At 38.1% G+C, this 18,853-nt stretch overlaps 1 protein-coding gene across 1 annotated transcript; it reads left to right on the forward strand.

Annotated features, from left to right (window-relative positions):
• Window positions 1-7,804: 7,804 nt before the first annotated feature.
• On the forward strand, window positions 7,805-14,495 carry LOC307248408 (potassium channel subfamily K member 13; the record flags this gene model as incomplete). The annotated part of the gene is made up of 2 exons (XM_080024806.1): window positions 7,805-8,141; window positions 12,684-14,495. The coding sequence occupies 2 exons, from the start codon at window positions 7,805-7,807 to the stop codon at window positions 13,472-13,474; spliced, it is 1,128 nt and encodes a 375-aa protein (XP_079880932.1). The 3' UTR covers window positions 13,475-14,495.
• Window positions 14,496-18,853: the final 4,358 nt, after the last annotated feature.

An 18,853-nucleotide genomic window follows, 5' to 3' on the forward strand; every position in this document is an offset into this window, starting at 1 on the left:
TTTTGTCTTTTTGGATCTGTTTTATTCAATCTAACCAGTTTTCCAGCTACAAGGCTCTTCCAGATGAGATTATAACCTTATAGTGACACTCACTATAAGGTTATAACCTCATCTGGAATGGCCTATGCAAGCTTATAACAAAAAAAGTTGATTATAGATAGCTTGCCATATTTTTTCCAACCGTATATTAAACATTGTGCGTGTAATTTACCCCTTTCTTGTTAAGATACAAAATAAATATTTTTTTTTATCAATAATTCCTTTCTTCCTTCAGTTTTGTTTTTTAATAAAAAAAAAAATGTCACTTAATTATAAAATGCTCTGGTGGAAATGATAACACTTGTGGTGTTAGGGTCGTTTTCGACCCGGTTATAGAATAAGATGTCAGAAACAACTAGAAATGCAATTCCTGAAGAAATTGCGGTGTGAATGCTGCGCTGCTGAACTGAAGCTGATGCTGATACTGATGCTGAATAAGCTTCACTGCTGAATGTTGATGAAGAACAAAGAATGAATATACCTGAATGAAGAGAATGGATGAATAATGCAATGTATGAAAAATGTGGAATATTTTGAAGTTTGAATGGACTTTTTAGCTGAAATTATGAATGCATTATGACCTTGAAATTTGACCTTTAAACTCCTCTGAGGTCATAATTGAGTCATAATCAACATCTGCGTAAAGTTGGAAGAAAATCTGTGTAAGTCTAAAATCTTGCAGTAACCGGGATTTGAACCGCAAATCTTTGTATTCCAGGGTAGACAGTAATACGCACTTTGCCACCCATGCTTAGTCTGTGTTATGCCACTAACACATAGCATGATAACATTTCATATTTGATGCGGGTCTCGAACCCTGGCCTTTTCGACCCGAACCCGTTGTACCCTTTGCCAGCACAGTGGGGTTCTTGTAATACATTCCCAATGGGGATTGTTTGGTGTAATAAACCTTTAAAATCCTATTGCAGAGGTGGGATTGGAACCTGCAACCTTCCAGTTATGAGTCCAAAGCATTAACCACTACGCCACCAAACAGGTGTGTACCCATTTGGCGAACTATGCAAAATAGTTCCTCGTTGTGCACTTTCCCAGAACAGTGGGGTTCCTGTAATACAATCCCAATAGGGATTTTGGGTGTAATAAACCTTTAAATATCTCTGAAGTTATGAATTTTATGAAAAAATTGTGAATTATGGAAATGTGCTCCCGTGCAAGACGGACATGGGACACTTTGAATCGAGTTTCTACGATGAAGTATGAACGAGTAGGAGGAATCATAATTTTGCATGAAATATTAATTTCATAAAAAGTCGAATTTATTTGAAGTTATGGATTTTATGAAAAAACTGTTCATGAGTTATTGTTGTCTGGAATGAGCTGAACATTTAGACGTTAGAATGGAGTTTCTAGGATGAACTCCCAGGGAGGAGAAGATATTTGAAACTTTTCATAATTTTGGTTTAATTGCTTATTAATTATGAAGTTATGAATTTTTTTGAAATTTTTGAATGAAAGCCGGAATGTGAAAAATGGGCTGAATATGAGGATAGTTGAAGGAAGTTTGTGGAATGAAGCATGTTGAAGATATGGCCGGGCCTGAAAAGCGGGCGGAAGAAAAATAATAATAACTAGAAATGCAATTCCTGAAGAAATTGCGGTGTGAATGCTGCGCTGCTGAACTGAAGCTGATGCTGATACTGATGCTGAATAAGCTTCACTGCTGAATGTTGATGAAGAACAAAGAATGAATATACCTGAATGAAGAGAATGGATGAATAATGCAATGTATGAAAAATGTGGAATATTTTGAAGTTTGAATGGACTTTTTAGCTGAAATTATGAATGCATTATGACCTTGAAATTTGACCTTTAAACTCCTCTGAGGTCATAATTGAGTCATAATCAACATCTGCGTAAAGTTGGAAGAAAATCTGTGTAAGTCTAAAATCTTGCAGTAACCGGGATTTGAACCGCAAATCTTTGTATTCCAGGGTAGACAGTAATACGCACTTTGCCACCCATGCTTAGTCTGTGTTATGCCACTAACACATAGCATGATAACATTTCATATTTGATGCGGGTCTCGAACCCTGGCCTTTTCGACCCGAACCCGTTGTACCCTTTGCCAGCACAGTGGGGTTCTTGTAATACATTCCCAATGGGGATTGTTTGGTGTAATAAACCTTTAAAATCCTATTGCAGAGGTGGGATTGGAACCTGCAACCTTCCAGTTATGAGTCCAAAGCATTAACCACTACGCCACCAAACAGGTGTGTACCCATTTGGCGAACTATGGAAAATAGTTCCTCGTTGTGCACTTTCCCAGAATAGTGGGGTTCCTGTAATACAATCCCAATAGGGATTTTGGGTGTAATAAACCTTTAAATATCTCTGAAGTTATGAATTTTATGAAAAAATTGTGAATTATGGAAATGTGCTCCCGTGCAAGACGGACATGGGACACTTTGAATCGAGTTTCTACGATGAAGTATGAACGAGTAGGAGGAATCATAATTTTGCATGAAATATTAATTTCATAAAAAGTCAAATTTATTTGAAGTTATGGATTTTATGAAAAAACTGTTCATGAGTTATTGTTGTCTGGAATGAGCTGAACATGTAGACGTTAGAATGGAGTTTCTAGGATGAACTCCCAGGGAGGAGAAGAGATTTGAAACTTTTCATAATTTTGGTTTAATTGCTTATTAATTATGAAGTTATGAATTTTTTTGAAAATGTTGAATGAAAGCCGGAATGTGAAAAATGGGCTGAATATGAGGATAGTTGAAGGAAGTTTGTGGAATGAAGCATGTTGAAGATATGGCCGGGCCTGAAAAGCGGGCGGAATAATAATAATAATAATAAATACGTAGAATATCAATGCTGTGAATGCTTTCAGCATTCACACCAATAATAAATACGTAGAATATCAATGCTGTGAATGCTTTCAGCATTCACACCAACTAGAAATGCAATTCCTGAAGAAATTGCGGTGTGAATGCTGCGCTGCTGAACTGAAGCTGATGCTGATACTGATGCTGAATAAGCTTCACTGCTGAATGTTGATGAAGAACAAAGAATGAATATACCTGAATGAAGAGAATGGATGAATAATGCAATGTATGAAAAATGTGGAATATTTTGAAGTTTGAATGGACTTTTTAGCTGAAATTATGAATGCATTATGACCTTGAAATTTGACCTTTAAACTCCTCTGAGGTCATAATTGAGTCATAATCAACATCTGCGTAAAGTTGGAAGAAAATCTGTGTAAGTCTAAAATCTTGCAGTAACCGGGATTTGAACCGCAAATCTTTGTATTCCAGGGTAGACAGTAATACGCACTTTGCCACCCATGCTTAGTCTGTGTTATGCCACTAACACATAGCATGATAACATTTCATATTTGATGCGGGTCTCGAATCCTGGCCTTTTCGACCAGAACCCGTTGTACCCTTTGCCAGCACAGTGCGGTTCTTGTAATACATTCCCAATGGGGATTGTTTGGTGTAATAAACCTTTAAAATCCTATTGCAGAGGTGGGATTGGAACCTGCAACCTTCCAGTTATGAGTCCAAAGCATTAACCACTACGCCACCAAACAGGTGTGTACCCATTTGGCGAACTATGGAAAATAGTTCCTCGTTGTGCACTTTCCCAAAACAGTGGGGTTCCTGTAATACAATCCCAATAGGGATTTTGGGTGTAATAAACCTTTAAATATCTCTGAAGTTATGAATTTTATGAAAAAATTGTGAATTATGGAAATGTGCTCCCGTGCAAGACGAACATGGGACACTTTGAATCGGGTTTCTACGATGAAGTATGAACGAGTAGGAGGAATCATAATTTTGCATGAAATATTAATTTCATAAAAAGTCGAATTTATTTGAAGTTATGGATTTTATGAAAAAAATGTTCATGAGTTATTGTTGTCTGGAATGAGCTGAACATTTAGACATAAGAATGGAGTTTCTAGGATGAATTCCCAGGGAGGAGAAGAGATTTGAAACTTTTCATAATTTTGGTTTAATTGCTTATTAATTATGAAGTTATGAATTTTTTTGAAATTTTTGAATGAAAGCCGGAATGTGAAAAATGGGCTGAATATGAGGATAGTTGAAGGAAGTTTGTGGAATGAAGCATGTTGAAGATATGGCCGGGCCTGAAAAGCGGGCGGAAGAAAAATAATAATAACTAGAAATGCAATTCCTGAAGAAATTGCGGTGTGAATGCTGCGCTGCTGAACTGAAGCTGATGCTGATACTGATGCTGAATAAGCTTCACTGCTGAATGTTGATGAAGAACAAAGAATGAATATACCTGAATGAAGAGAATGGATGAATAATGCAATGTATGAAAAATTTGGAATATTTTGAAGTTTGAATGGACTTTTTAGCTGAAATTATGAATGCATTATGACCTTGAAATTTGACCTTTAAACTCCTCTGAGGTCATAATTGAGTCATAATCAACATCTGCGTAAAGTTGGAAGAAAATCTGTGTAAGTCTAAAATCTTGCAGTAACCGGGATTTGAACCGCAAATCTTTGTATTCCAGGGTAGACAGTAATACGCACTTTGCCACCCATGCTTAGTCTGTGTTATGCCACTAACACATAGCATGATAACATTTCATATTTGATGCGGGTCTCGAACCCTGGCCTTTTCGACCCGAACCCGTTGTACCCTTTGCCAGCACAGTGGGGTTCTTGTAATACATTCCCAATGGGGATTGTTTGGTGTAATAAACCTTTAAAATCCTATTGCAGAGGTGGGATTGGAACCTGCAACCTTCCAGTTATGAGTCCAAAGCATTAACCACTACACCACCAAACAGGTGTGTACCCATTTGGCGAACTATGGAAAATAGTTCCTCGTTGTGCACTTTCCCAGAACAGTGGGGTTCCTGTAATACAATCCCAATAGGGATTTTGGGTGTGATAAACCTTTAAATATCTCTGAAGTTATGAATTTTATGAAAAAATTGTGAATTATGGAAATGTGCTCCCGTGCAAGACGGACATGGGACACTTTGAATCGAGTTTCTACGATGAAGTATGAACGAGTAGGAGGAATCATAATTTTGCATGAAATATTAATTTCATAAAAAGTCGAATTTATTTGAAGTTATGGATTTTATGAAAAAACTGTTCATGAGTAATTGTTGTCTGGAATGAGCTGAACATTTAGACGTTAGAATGGAGTTTCTAGGATGAACTCCCAGGGAGGAGAAGAGATTTGAAACTTTTCATAATTTTGGTTTAATTGCTTATTAATTATGAAGTTATGAATTTTTTTGAAAATTTTGAATGAAAGCCGGAATGTGAAAAATGGGCTGAATATGAGGATAGTTGAAGGAAGTTTGTGGAATGAAGCATGTTGAAGATATGGCCGGGCCTGAAAAGCGGGCGGAAGAAAAATAATAATAATAATAAATACGTAGAATATCAATGCTGTGAATGCTTTCAGCATTCACACCAATAATAAATACGTAGAATATCAATGCTGTGAATGCTTTCAGCATTCACACCAATAACTAGAGCCAAAACTGAAATCATAAGTGCACTGTCAGCCAACACAATGACAGTCAGCTCCTCTCCCAATCATGTGAGCTCTGGGGGGGTTCTCATTTTGACTTTGTTTGCCCTTATACCTGCATAACACCGAAACAAACAGACGGGCATATCCAGACATGTGAGGTCAATTCCGTATAGAGTTGGTGACTTGCAGAGTACACATCTCCTATTTGCAGTATTCAAAAATGAGGAGATTGAGCCAAGTTCTGGATCATGTTTTTGGTGAAAATGGCCACCTGATTCTGAAAATAAGAGGTGTCAGGTCTGCCGAAGCACTACGGACAGGAAGATAAAAGTATTGTGCTTTACCTGCAAAAAATAGTTCTGCAAAGAACACTGAAAGTGTTGCTCTTTGCCACACAACTGAACTCACAACCAAACATGTGCACACAGAGACTTTTACTCTGTTTTCTTTTACTAGGTTGGGAACTAGTAATTGATTTCGATTGGTTTGATTTGTTGATTGGTTGTTGTTTATTTGACCTTACAAATCTATATTTTGTGTTGTGACTTGTTCTGGTGTTCATTGTGTGTTTGTATAATGCTGAAATAAAAGTTTTTTTGCTGTTTTCTGAAATAAATATATATGGGTCGAAATTGACCAGTAACACCATATATGTTAAAAAGGTCAATAATATTAATATGGAAAAATAAATAAAACAAATTTTGTTAAGAAATGTGTTCTCATACCCCTCAGTAATAATCAGGTAACACAACAACCAAATATTTAATTATATGATTCTCTTAAGGTTCATTTTACAATCTTTTTAATTGAAATTGAGGCGCATACTGACAAAAAAAAGGCCCAGCCTCCTACACCAAAATTATTAAAAACAATATTTTCATGGATAAGGAAGCCTAACAAGGTAACCAAGAGATGAGAAACAAACTGGATGATAGATAATTGTTTTTAGTGTTTTTTACATCTGATTTCAGACCCGCTAACACCATGGATGGTAGCAGGAAGTTAACACAGGAGGAAGGTTAAGAAGTTCCTGTCCTGTCATCTTGCCTTAAACCAACTAGTTTGAGCCCATGAAGTATTTTACTGCTGCCCCATATGTGCTTAGTAAATACACCCCTTTTCTGTTGTTTGAAATCCACAGCATTTCTCGCATAGCTGTCTTTGACTCGTCTAAATGTTTCCTCCTCCACATATAGCCATACCCATGGGATACACTTCGAGGAGGAACTGTGTAGGAGTGATCAAGTACTTACCGTAATTCAGTATAATCAAAGGAAGGAGACAAACATTAAACCCACTTGTATAAAGTATTTGATAGCTTATCTACCGCTCTAAATTGGCACCTATTGTTTACTTTGTTCCATTCCTTTTAGCTACACATTCCTAATTGAAAACATTTCAATGTTGCTTACTGGAATATCAACATCAACAAATGCCAGACATTTTTAACCACATTTTTGCAGCTGTTATGGAGACATCAAAATACTAACATAAAATAGCCATATCAAATTTGATGGCCCACACCGTTTGTGTTTGTTCTTGCCAACAAATAGTCTGACTAATTTAAATCCTTTAAAATGTGACATTATCAACTTCTAATGGATAGACTTGCCTTTAACATGATTTAAGACTAAGAGTTTAATAGGAAAACAGTTCAAAGTGCTTTCTGATCTGACCGATTGGAAACATGGACAATTTTTTCACATGAAAACATTTGAAATATATAATGAAATGAAAGACAAAATGAGACGAATAACTTGAAAATGAATAACCCTGTTGGTGCACCTTAAAGCATTAAGGATCAGGATCAGAACAAACAAAGGCAGTAGACACACATATCACCTGTTTCATACCTGCTTATGTTTACCAAAAAAAAAAAAAGACTAAAGGAGATCAGGAGTGCATATATTTGTGGCTCGTAAAAGCAGAGTAAATATGGATAATTGACTACTGGTGATAAGCAGTACATACACAGATCATTAAAGCCACATTAAAGCCACCTGCATACCCAGAAGCAACAGTAACCAACCTACTTTTGGACGGGGAGCCTGTTGTTTTGTAAGTAGAGTTAATTCAAGACATCCATTGAATAAGATAGAATAGCATTGATGTGTTATTAGAGTAAAGCAAACTGCACTCACAACGCTATCACCTGTAACACCTGTGCATTGTATTAAGCAACATATCAGCTATAATGTATCTTCTTGATGTTACCTAACATGTTAAATAATTTTACAGCACACAAAGAAGAAAAAGTGATGATGAAGAAATATTTCTCATGCAGCTGCCCATCCCTAGTCCCCAGCAGGGAAACTGCTTGTTTCTGCCTGCTCTGTGTGCTCATTGCTCTCTACATGCTGGCTGGTGCTGCCATATTTTCGTTCTTGGAGAGACCAGCGGAGCTACAGGCCCACCTGCTCTGGGAAAGGATGCAAAAGGACTTCAGTCATGAGCATAACATTAGTAGTAAAGACCTGAAAACTCTATTACACCACTATGAGGAGGCTAGGACTGCAGGCATCCGGACCGAACAAGGCCGAGCCCTATGGGACTTCCCAGGATCTTTCTACTTTGTGGGGACTGTAGTTTCTACCATTGGTGAGTCCATTAATGATATAATTAAGTACAGGCCCTCAACTCAAGTATTGAGGGCACGTAACTTATTGTTATCCACCATACTTCTTCTTATTATTATTTCTTCCGTCGTTTTTCTAACTCTATCTCCTCCCACACCGTTGTCCTTAGACATTTCAAATTTTCAGAGAACGTGCAGACCTACCCCACGGGGATGTGCTGTTATACAGTTTTTTGATTTTCCACAAGGGGGGCTGTTATTAAGTCCCGACTGAAAAAAGTTTGAGAGGCCACGCCCCGCACACCGTAAGTCCGATTTCTCACACAAAAAGCCTCTGGGACCATATAAATCCGCCTGGGAATATTTTCTGCTAATTAGCATAAACTGAAAAAAAAATTTAACCAAAACTTTCTCAAATTCCACTGTATCGACACCGACTTTCTCACAAAGCCTCGGGGGACTAAGATACACATGTTTGTAAAAAATCAGTAGGATAGCTTGAAAACATGGCCGCCATTGACCAAAACGTTTACGTAGGGGCGTGGCCTAACAGCAAATAGTCCATAACTCATTGACCATAGCTCCTATCATCATTAAACTTGCTGGTAATGTGCAGAACACATGTGGTAGCATGTCCCGTGGGAATTGTCGAGATTAACCCATAGGGGGCGCCACAAATGCGAAAACCATAAAAGAAAAATGTGATGTTTGACAGACCACACCCCTTTCCCCTGAATCTGATTGACTTGAAATATTTTACACATGTACAGCTCATGGTGCTCTACAATAAAGCCTCTTGGACCATAGGGGTCAGCCCTGATTTTTATTCTCTTTAGTAATTTGCTTGACCGAAAATACAGTCAAGTGAAATCTACTTCTTGGATTTCCAACCTATCATCACCAAAAGTTGTGCACAGCCTTAGGGGACCAACATTCACATGTGTATAAAGTTTTAGTGAGATAGCTCAAAAAACATGGCCACCGTTGACCAAAACGTCTTCGCATGAGTGGGCTTTTGCTGCTGATTTGCCACGACTGCAACCTTCAATTGGCCAAAACTTGGGACTCGAGTTTGGAAAGTGCACCGTGGCGGTTTGTAGAAGCGTTTGAGCCGGGCCGACGGGTGGGGCACCGCCGATGCGGGGCTGGCGGTCCGCGCCAGGGGGCCCGTACTTTAAAAATCTCTGCGGGATATTCTAGTTGATTATTGATATACAAAGTAAAACTCAACAACTAACATGTGTAAAATATAAAACAGGATACACTTTAAATTAGGCCTATACCTAATTGTCCTGCAGGGCATCATGGTTATTTTATCATGATGTTCTTTGAATTACAACACAGTCATATCTGGCCTAGCATATTCCTTTTTTTGATCCTTTGTTTAATGTGATGTGCAGATTCTTTTTTAAATACAGTGGTTTTCATAAACAATTTGAGACATATGCCATTACCCAATGACGGCTGTAGCCAAAATTATAAGCAATGCAAAATGACAAATGGAAAACAGATCAAATAGAAGCCAATTGTTCAGCATGTCCAAACAGAAGAGATGATCCCCTGACAACCAATCAATACCATCATGTCCAAGTAACATAAATGTATATTAATTACACTCAACTTAAGCAATCATATATAATTTTAGACAGGAATTGTGAATCTAGATCAATTGGGTCCCATTTTTAATTAGATTTTTAACAGATCTCTCAGTCAGCAGATAGTACCCTCCCTCTGGAAACAGTCCACTATAGTACCCGTTGCCAAGTGCAATAATCCAAAATCACTCAATGATTTCAGACCCATAGCCCTTACTTCCCTGGTCATGAAGCAGTTTGAGAAGCTAGTCAAATCTGAGCTCGTAGCTAGAACCAAGAGCCTTCTAGACCCTTTTCAATTTGCTTACAGGGGGGGAAGAGGCGTTCAGGACGCTACTGCTACTCTTCTCAATCTGCTTTTTAAACATCTGGAAGGCAGTAAGAAGCATGCCAGGCTACTATTTGCCGATTTCTCCTCGGCTTTTAATACGATCCAGCCCCATGTTCTTGTTGAGTAGCTAATTAACACCTTTAGCCTTGATCCTTGTCTTGTGGGTTGGATACTGGATTTTTTAACCAATAGATCACAAAGTGTTAAGGTGAATACAACATTGTCTAGCCTTCTGTCCACCTCCACTGGTTCGCCACAGGGCTGTGTTCTCTCTGCTCTTTTGTTTATTTTATATACTGATGACTGTCGCAGTAACCACGACAACCGCTTCATCATCAAATTCGCTGACTCGGTCATTGTCAGCCTACTCCATAATGATGAGACTGGGCATGGCCAGATTGTAGAGGACTTCCTGACCTGCTGCAATGATGCGTTCCTTGAGCTTAACATCTCAAAAACAAAAGAGCTCTGCATTGATTTTAGACGTGGCCCCCATCCCACCGAGAACACCGTCATCTGTGGCCAGCCAGTGGAAATCGTGCCCAGCTACAAATATCTGGGCACGATTATCGATAATAATCTGAAATTTGATGCTAACATGGACATGCTGTGCAAGAGGGGCCAGCAACGCCTTTACTGCCTTAGGAAATTGGCGAGATTCAATGTTGCAAAAAGCCTGCTGAAATTGTTTTACTGTGCATACATACATTCTGTCAACTCCTTCTCTGTCATCTGCTGGTACGGTAATCTCACTATCAAGGATAAAAATTCTCTTGGGAAAACTGTTAAAACTGCCTCTAAAATCACTGGTATCCAGTTAGAGAGCCTTGATCCGTTTTACAATAGACAGCTGCTCAGGAAAGCTTTTTATATCCGACATGATAATACCCATCCACTCAACTCAGAGTTCATGTCGTTGCCATCTGGCCTTCGTCTCTGTGTACCCAAGATCACCAATAACAGATACAAATTCTCTTTCATCCCATCATCCATCCGGGCAATCAATGCGGCCTGCAGCAGGTAAATGCTGCTGATGCTGATTTTATTTTTGTGTCGCTGATGACTTTTATTTTTGTTTATTTTAATTTTTTATATCTTGGGTTGTTGATGACTTTATTTTTACTTATTTTAATTTTTATTTCCTGGCACTTTATTTTTATGCACTGTGTGTCTCCTCAGGCTTGTGTATATATTGTTGTGTTATTGTGTCCTGATGTCTTATTTGTCGTGTGTCGTTAAACATCTCCTGCTGTACACAAATCTGCCCTCGTGGGACATTTAATAAAAACCTTGAACCTTGAACCTATATTGATTTGGGGAGGCCCACAAAGGAGGGGTATTTAAAACCCAACTAAGATCCATTAAAATCAATATTTCACCTGAACCTATAAAGGACAAACATGTTTCAAAGATAAGAATGAAACCAGCCTCATTTCTGAGAATCAATTTACAGCCTTTCCATTGTGTCCACTATCTTTAGAAGCTCTCTTTCGCTATGGAAACCAAGGGTCGGATGGCACTAAGCCCGGATCAATTTCCTTTTCATAACAACTTCCGTATTTACCTTCCTGATATAACTATGTCTCTGACATTTGTAACACGTAAAGAGACGTCCTGCAGAATTTTTTTTGTTTCCCAAGAAAAAAACGTTTGATATTTCCCATGACTCATGATGGCTCCCAGGTGTGTATTCCCTAGCTAGTGTGCTGCCTTTTCTTCCTTCCTTCCTTCCTTCCTTTCTTCCAGCACACTGTGCCAAAACAAATTCAAATAGGCTACTTTAAAAGTCATGATGTATTTTTAAACTAACTGGCATTTATTGCTGACTTAAAGGAGCCATTGCATATTAATGTGTAACACTGTGTACTCAAACATTGCATGTTTCCATCACAGACAACGTGAACTGCCAAATTCTCAATGACATCAAGCTGATCTCATAGCAATAAGGAAGTCTTTTGTCTCATCTAGGATATCTCTATTTCAACTCCTTCCCCTGGCCTTCATACATTGGAAAGAGGATAGAGTGGGTGAAACCAGACGCACAGTCCCAGTTTTTGATATTGTGTACATGATAGATGCCGCACAGGAGATTCCGAAGCATTGTAAAGCTCAAGCGTCGACAATATTAATAGATTTTACATGTCCTGTGCAATATTTATTTTTTTAGTCATTAAAAAAATAAAAATAACAGGGGAAGGAGGCAAACCACAACCTCGGCTAAAAGGAAATGTACTATGCAATTAAATGTGAATCACTTGATCGTGTTGTTCTCTGAGTCCCCTGAGCCTTTACAAGAAGAGTTCAAGAGTTCAGAGAATCTGCACCAACTAAATCCTATGTGGATCAGAACACTTCAACTTCATTTTCACAGCAAAAAGGAAATGTGGATATGTATTTATCTTAATTTTATTGGTTATTTATGGAGTTCTGATCACCTTTTTATCAATTGACGTGTTTAGACACGTTTGCGTCTGGTTTCCACATCGTTTCACTTAATAACTCAAAATGCAAGCCAGATTCAGTTTTAAAAGAATTTAGTGCAGTACAGTGGTACTAATACAAGCCTTTCAATTACGCTCATTTTATTATTGTGTCTGTAACGACAGATTTGAATCTTTAACCCCAAGTGTTTCTCATAGGATTTGGAGTGTCTGCCCCATCCACTGAGACAGGGAAGGTCTTGCTTGTTTTCTACGGGCTGCTGGGCTGCTCGGCTACCATACTCTTCTTCAACCTCTTCCTGGATAGAGTCATTACGTTACTGAGCTTCCTGATGATCCGGTGCCACAGAGGGAGAGCTGGACAAAGCGGACCACAGGCCAGAGCCATTGATGTTAATAGAGACGAAGAATCGAAGCCATCGGTGTACCAAGTCACACTCATCCTCTTTGTCGCTGTCCTGCTGCTTGCATGTGTAGCGGCCTCTCTTTATTCAGCCATGGAGGGCTGGACTTACTTGCAGTCCCTCTACTTCTGCTTTGTGGCTTTCAGCACAGTGGGCTTTGGGGACTTAGTTAGTGGGCAGAGAGAGCACCATGAGGACACCCGGGCATATCAGGTTGCAAATTGTGTCCTGATGCTCCTGGGAGTGTGCTGCACTTACTCCCTCTTTAACGCCATTTCTGTGATCATCAAACAGGGACTGAACTGGATGCTGACAACACTGGCCTGGATGTATAGCGGTATCCGCCACCATAGGCTGCAACTTAGACCGCTGTTCAAATTCTGTTTTTCGGACTCTGAGTCACCTATATGCTATTGCGAAGATGACACCCGGAACAGACAGCAGGCGCAAGCAGTTTCCAGTTCAGGCCACAGCATGCTGTGGCGCTCCTGTGTTCCCAGTCCTATTGGTTATTGCCTTTGTGATGAGGCTCAAGTGGAAACAGTGAGCAACAGAAACATAGACAGAGGACTATCTGCAAACTAAGAACTGGATGATTGTTCATATGAAAAGAATGTAAGCAATGCTAGACCACTGCATAGTTGGCCAAAGTAAAATATTTCAGGAAATATTCATCATTAGCTCTTCTCTGGGGATTAAAAGGTTAAAATATTGATGTTAATGTTGTCATATTCAGATAACTGAGCTTTGTTTTGGCTTCAGCCACCTAATTTCCGATAAAAAAGTAATTTTATCTGAACCTAGTTATTTTATTTTAAAAGCACTTGTGTTGCCATGTGAACGTTTGTCATAATTATACCAATGACAACCTCAACTGCAACTTTAAATACTGTCCTAAAAACACAGGTCACAGGAACTGACTGATGAAAATGAACAGCAACAAATTACAAAAAAAGATATGGGTGATCAAGTTAATTAAGATCCAATTGAGCTTAACTGATTTGTAAACCGTTTATTACAATTGTCTTGCAGTTAGCATTGTTGCACCTGATTACCTTGCTGGTGACCCTGACCCGCTTGTTTTTACCGGACTGAGGGAACCAAACTAAGCCAGAATTTATTGTTGTACATCAATGGAGATTCCAATAAACTCAAGAGAAAGTCACAAGAGTGTTGCACATCTTAAACCAATTATAGGCACCAGTTCTTTACTCAAAAGACATCTGGTTAGCTAGCAGTGTCCAAGTTTATGAACTCTGGAACACTGTTAAAGTCTGTTTCATGGGTAATCATGTAAGCAATGCAGGTTTGTAGAGATTCGATTCAAAGTCCAACAGGAAATGTTAACAGTCACTTCACAAAGGTGCTCTGGCTTGACAGCCCAGTGACAATGTTGTGGTCTGGAGGGAGGATGAGAATGAGTATGTGTGTGTGATAGGGAAATCGCTCTCAAACAATCCTACGGTCATAAATATAAACAAAGCTTCTGCAATTTGGTCTACTTTAACCACATGGGTGTGTTGCAGAATTTGTTCCGGCTTCACTCAACTGAGCCACTGACAGAGATAAGGAAATGGAGATAATAATGAAGCATTTAAAAATACAATCCAGGCCAAAAGCAACACAGGTGCTGCTGTCAAAAGCGGGGACGATTTGTTAAATAATAATAAATAAGTAAACAGACTTATTCAAATCCCTGCATCATCATTAACGCATGAATAGCTCTGACTATTATTAACATTGTGTATTACATTGAAATATTGCTGCTTGGATGTATTCTGAGAAAATAAAAAACAAATATGAAAACAAAATTCGAACCAGTTAGTAACATTTTCTACAGTTGGACACATTGCTTCAACAAAGAATGTTCTGTCTCTACAGTCAGACGCAATAGAGCAATGTCTCCCTCTGCTGGAATACTTTATAACTGCTTACATGAAAATAAAATTCACTCTAGTGCACCATATACAGTCTCATGTGAAAGTTTGTGAACCCCTTGAACCTTTTGGAATTTTATTTATTTTTACCATTATTAATTCATTTTTATCAATACCAGTATTTTGTATATGAAATAACAGATGTTTGTTTATCAATTCAAAATTTTTCTTTTCCAGAAATCAATTGTTAAAACACATAAAACAAATTATTTGACAACTGTTGTATGTGCAAAAGTTTGTGAACCCTGAGCTGCATTGCTTAAATCGAGCAGGTTAACACAATCAGGTGGGCCAAATTGATTGATGAAATAGACCAATGTAATGAGAGATCTTTAGGGAAGAAATTGGGTGGCACTAGATAAAACAGAGATAAAACCAGGTCAGTTTAGGCTCACCAAAGTGAACCCATACAGGTCAGACATGCTAAAAGGGAAAACAATCTCAGAGGATCTCAGGAATAGAGTTTTGATGTTGCACATTTGTCTGGGGACAGCTATAAATTCATATAAAAAAATGTGAGCTCCATCGGTCCACCGTGAGGCAAATCATCTACAAATGGAGAGCTTTAAGAGTGACTTAACATCTGCCTAGAAGTGGACTTCCTTAAAAAATATCCTCAAGCGCCACAAGAAAAGTGATTTTTCAGGTAAAAGCCAACCCAAACATTACATCTGGAGATTTGCAGACAATTTGACACCACCATTCTTCACTTGGGAGAAGGTTCTCTTGGTGGTAGGCAGAGTTGCGTTTTTGCCCAAACATGGCGGTTTTGGTTATGACCAAACAGTTCAATTTTGGACTAATCTGTCCACAGAATAAGACTTCAGGTATCTCCAGGTGCTCTCTGGCAAAGTTATGACAAGCAGTTTTGTTCTTTTTTGAGAGCAGAGGCTTCTTCAGCAACCCTCCCATGAAAGACATTTTGACTGAGTTTTCTTCTTATTGTGGAACCATGCACATCTGTCCCAGATGCTACAAGAGAGGTCTGCAAATCACTAGATGTAATGTTTGGGTTGGCTTTTAACTGAAAAATCACTTTTCTTGTGGTGCTTGTGGATATTTTTGAAGGAAGTCCACTTCTAGGCAGATGTTTAGTCACTCTTAAAGCTCTCCATTTGTAGATGATTTGCCTCACAGTGGACCAATGGAGCTCAAACTTTTTTTAAAATAATTTATAGCTGACAGACAGCCCCAGACAAATGTGCAGCATCACAACTCTATTCCTGAGATCCTCTGAGATTTGTTTCCCTTTTAGCATGTCTGACCTGTATGGGTTCACTTTGGTGAGCCTAAACTGACCTGGTTTTATCTCAGTTTTATCTAGTGCCGCCCAATTTCTTCCCTAAAGATCTCTCATTACATTGGTCCATTTCATGACGCAATTTGGCCCATCTGATTGTGTTTACTTGCTCGATTTAATCAATGCAGCTCAGGGTTCACAAACTTTTGCACATACAACAATTGTCAAATAATTTGTTTTATGTCTTTTAACGATTGATTTCTGGAAAAGAAAAATGTTGAATTGATAAACAAACATCTGTTATTTCATATAAAAAATACTGGTATTGATAAAAATGAATTAATGATGGTAAAAATAAATAAAATTCCAAAAGGTTCAAGGGGTTCACAAACTTTCACACGAGACTGTATATAGTATGATGAAATCATAACCCACATAAATAAATAGAAACACACAATCTTGTCCCAATAATGTATAGGCCTTTGCTCAGCCATTTATCAAGATGTCATTAAAGCAATGTTTTAAGTTGGCCCCGAGAGCTGAACGCATTGAAAACACATGAAAAAACTGCAATTAAGAGAACATCTTCATCTGTTGACAATATGTAGGCCTAAGCTTGAACTTTTAGAAAAACCCACCGGAAAAAGAGGGAAACAAAAGTTGTCTCCTCCATTAAAGGACTCCTCTTATAGTGAATCACAGGATGACTGTCTAAACTCCCACGATTAAACTAGTATATGATTTATTATCACAACCTCACACATTTACAGCAATACAATGGCACACACATTAATGCAGCAGTAGTATTTATCCAAAAAGATCTAACAAAAACATACAAAAAGACATGTATTATTAGAAGCACTTCTTTGCAGGATGAGTTATTTTACTTACGATACATAAAGTTAAATTCGATTATACGTACCTAGATTTACTTTTTTTTAAATATTAGCATTTTACTAGTGGATTATATTACAAATACATATTTGGTGCTAAGGTCTGAGTGTCGTCAGCATATGAGTCGACGGTGGAAGTGACAGATTAACTGACTGGGGGAGGTGTGTTTTTTACAGTGTAATATTGTTTGTAATTCAGTAAAGGATCTGAATACTTTTTCCACCGCTGACAGGGAAACCCAATGTCTCAATACATCAATTGTGAGAGTTCAGCTGTAAATAGATTAAATCTTACAATTCAAATACTTGTTTCTGAATAGGCAATAACAATGCTCTGCTTGGGATTGTTTCTGATATGATCAACAAAAAAAAAGAAAAAAAGAAAAAGGCTAAATTAGCCTACCTTTATACGTCTTCCACCTCCCTCTCCATTATTAAACAATGTCTGAATCTATGAACATTTTGCAGGCGCCCCTAGCTTCGTTCAAAATATTAAAAACAGTATTAAATAGATCATAATCAATCAACAATCAAACTTAAACTGCTGTTAAACATACTAACAGTGGTCAGAGTGTAGGCTACTGCACCTTGAATGGCCTTGTGTCCGAAATGTGCTTTAGAAATAAACTTGCCTTGCCTTGCCTTGCCTTACTGTAGATGAAACTGCCGTTAAATCTGCAACTAAAATCAGTTCACTTAAATTTTTTTGGTTTAATTAAAAAAAATATACCGCTGCATTCAAATGTTTGCATTTGCCAGCTTTGGGGGAACTGCAAGGGTGGCTGAGGCTCATGGGTAAGTACGTAAACTATACTATATTATGATGAGATGACCGCCATACAAAGTTTAGCCTACATGATGTCCTAGAATAGTTAGAAAATCCTTTTACTGTCTGTTACCAAAAAAGAGAAAAACACATCCGTAACCTTCGACCCCTGCCACTTTGCAACTCACCCTGCATTCCAATACCCATACTTCCATACTATTTAGTATGCCAGAAAAATTATTAAGATGTCCCTAAACATGCATGTCAATTGCATTATGCCAAAAATACCTAGATGCCCCACAAACTCCAATAGCATTTAGTATTTGTCTTTATTCTAAAAAATAAAATAAAAATCCTTATCTGACTTGTTTCTCTCCCATGGTCCTAATACTGTTGTGTACTTTAGTATCTAGTGTAGTAAAAAGAGAAAGTATGTGATTTGTAAGGCAGGGTCAATCAGACACTCAAGCTTCCATACAGTGTCCCTTCTCAAGACAGCTTGGTATCTTTGCGCGCTTCGTTAGTAGCCTATAGCCTACCTATAGAGCGAGCCTTTGTTATGTTTCGAATGGATATATGGGTGTTTCTGCAACTACGGTCACTTTTGACTCTCCCAAATTAAAAAAATCAACTTCTATGAATTTGAATTTTAACCATCAGGGTCAGTAATATATATGAACAGGTACACAGCATTGCATATAGTCGTTAAGAATTTAATCTGGAAACATGTTTATTTTGTTATCGTTTTCATCACTTGTTCTTATGTGTTTGTTCCTCAATGTCCTTACCGCAACATTACAATAATGTTAATTTCATATATTTTTCCTTTTTTAATTTTTATAACATTAAGACATTTGAATTAGTTTTCAAAAAGCTTTGTGCATAGTTGTAATCACTGATAAAATAAAATAATAAAAAATTAATTTGTCTCTACCGCAACACCTCAACACCTAAAGCTGTTGCGGTAAAGCAGGGGTTCTCAAACTTTTGATAGCTGCGGGCCAATTTAGGAACCCAACATTGGACCGAGGGCCGCCGAAGGAAAAAAAATTATAAAACTGAAATAATTTCAATGGCCAGCGTCTTTGCGTCTTTACAGTTTACATGTATTGGTCTGCATCCAATACT

The sequence above is a fragment of the Ammodytes marinus genome (genome assembly GCF_949987685.1).
Source record: "Ammodytes marinus genome assembly, chromosome: 3".
In the NCBI taxonomy this organism is placed as follows: Eukaryota; Metazoa; Chordata; class Actinopteri; order Uranoscopiformes; family Ammodytidae; genus Ammodytes; species Ammodytes marinus.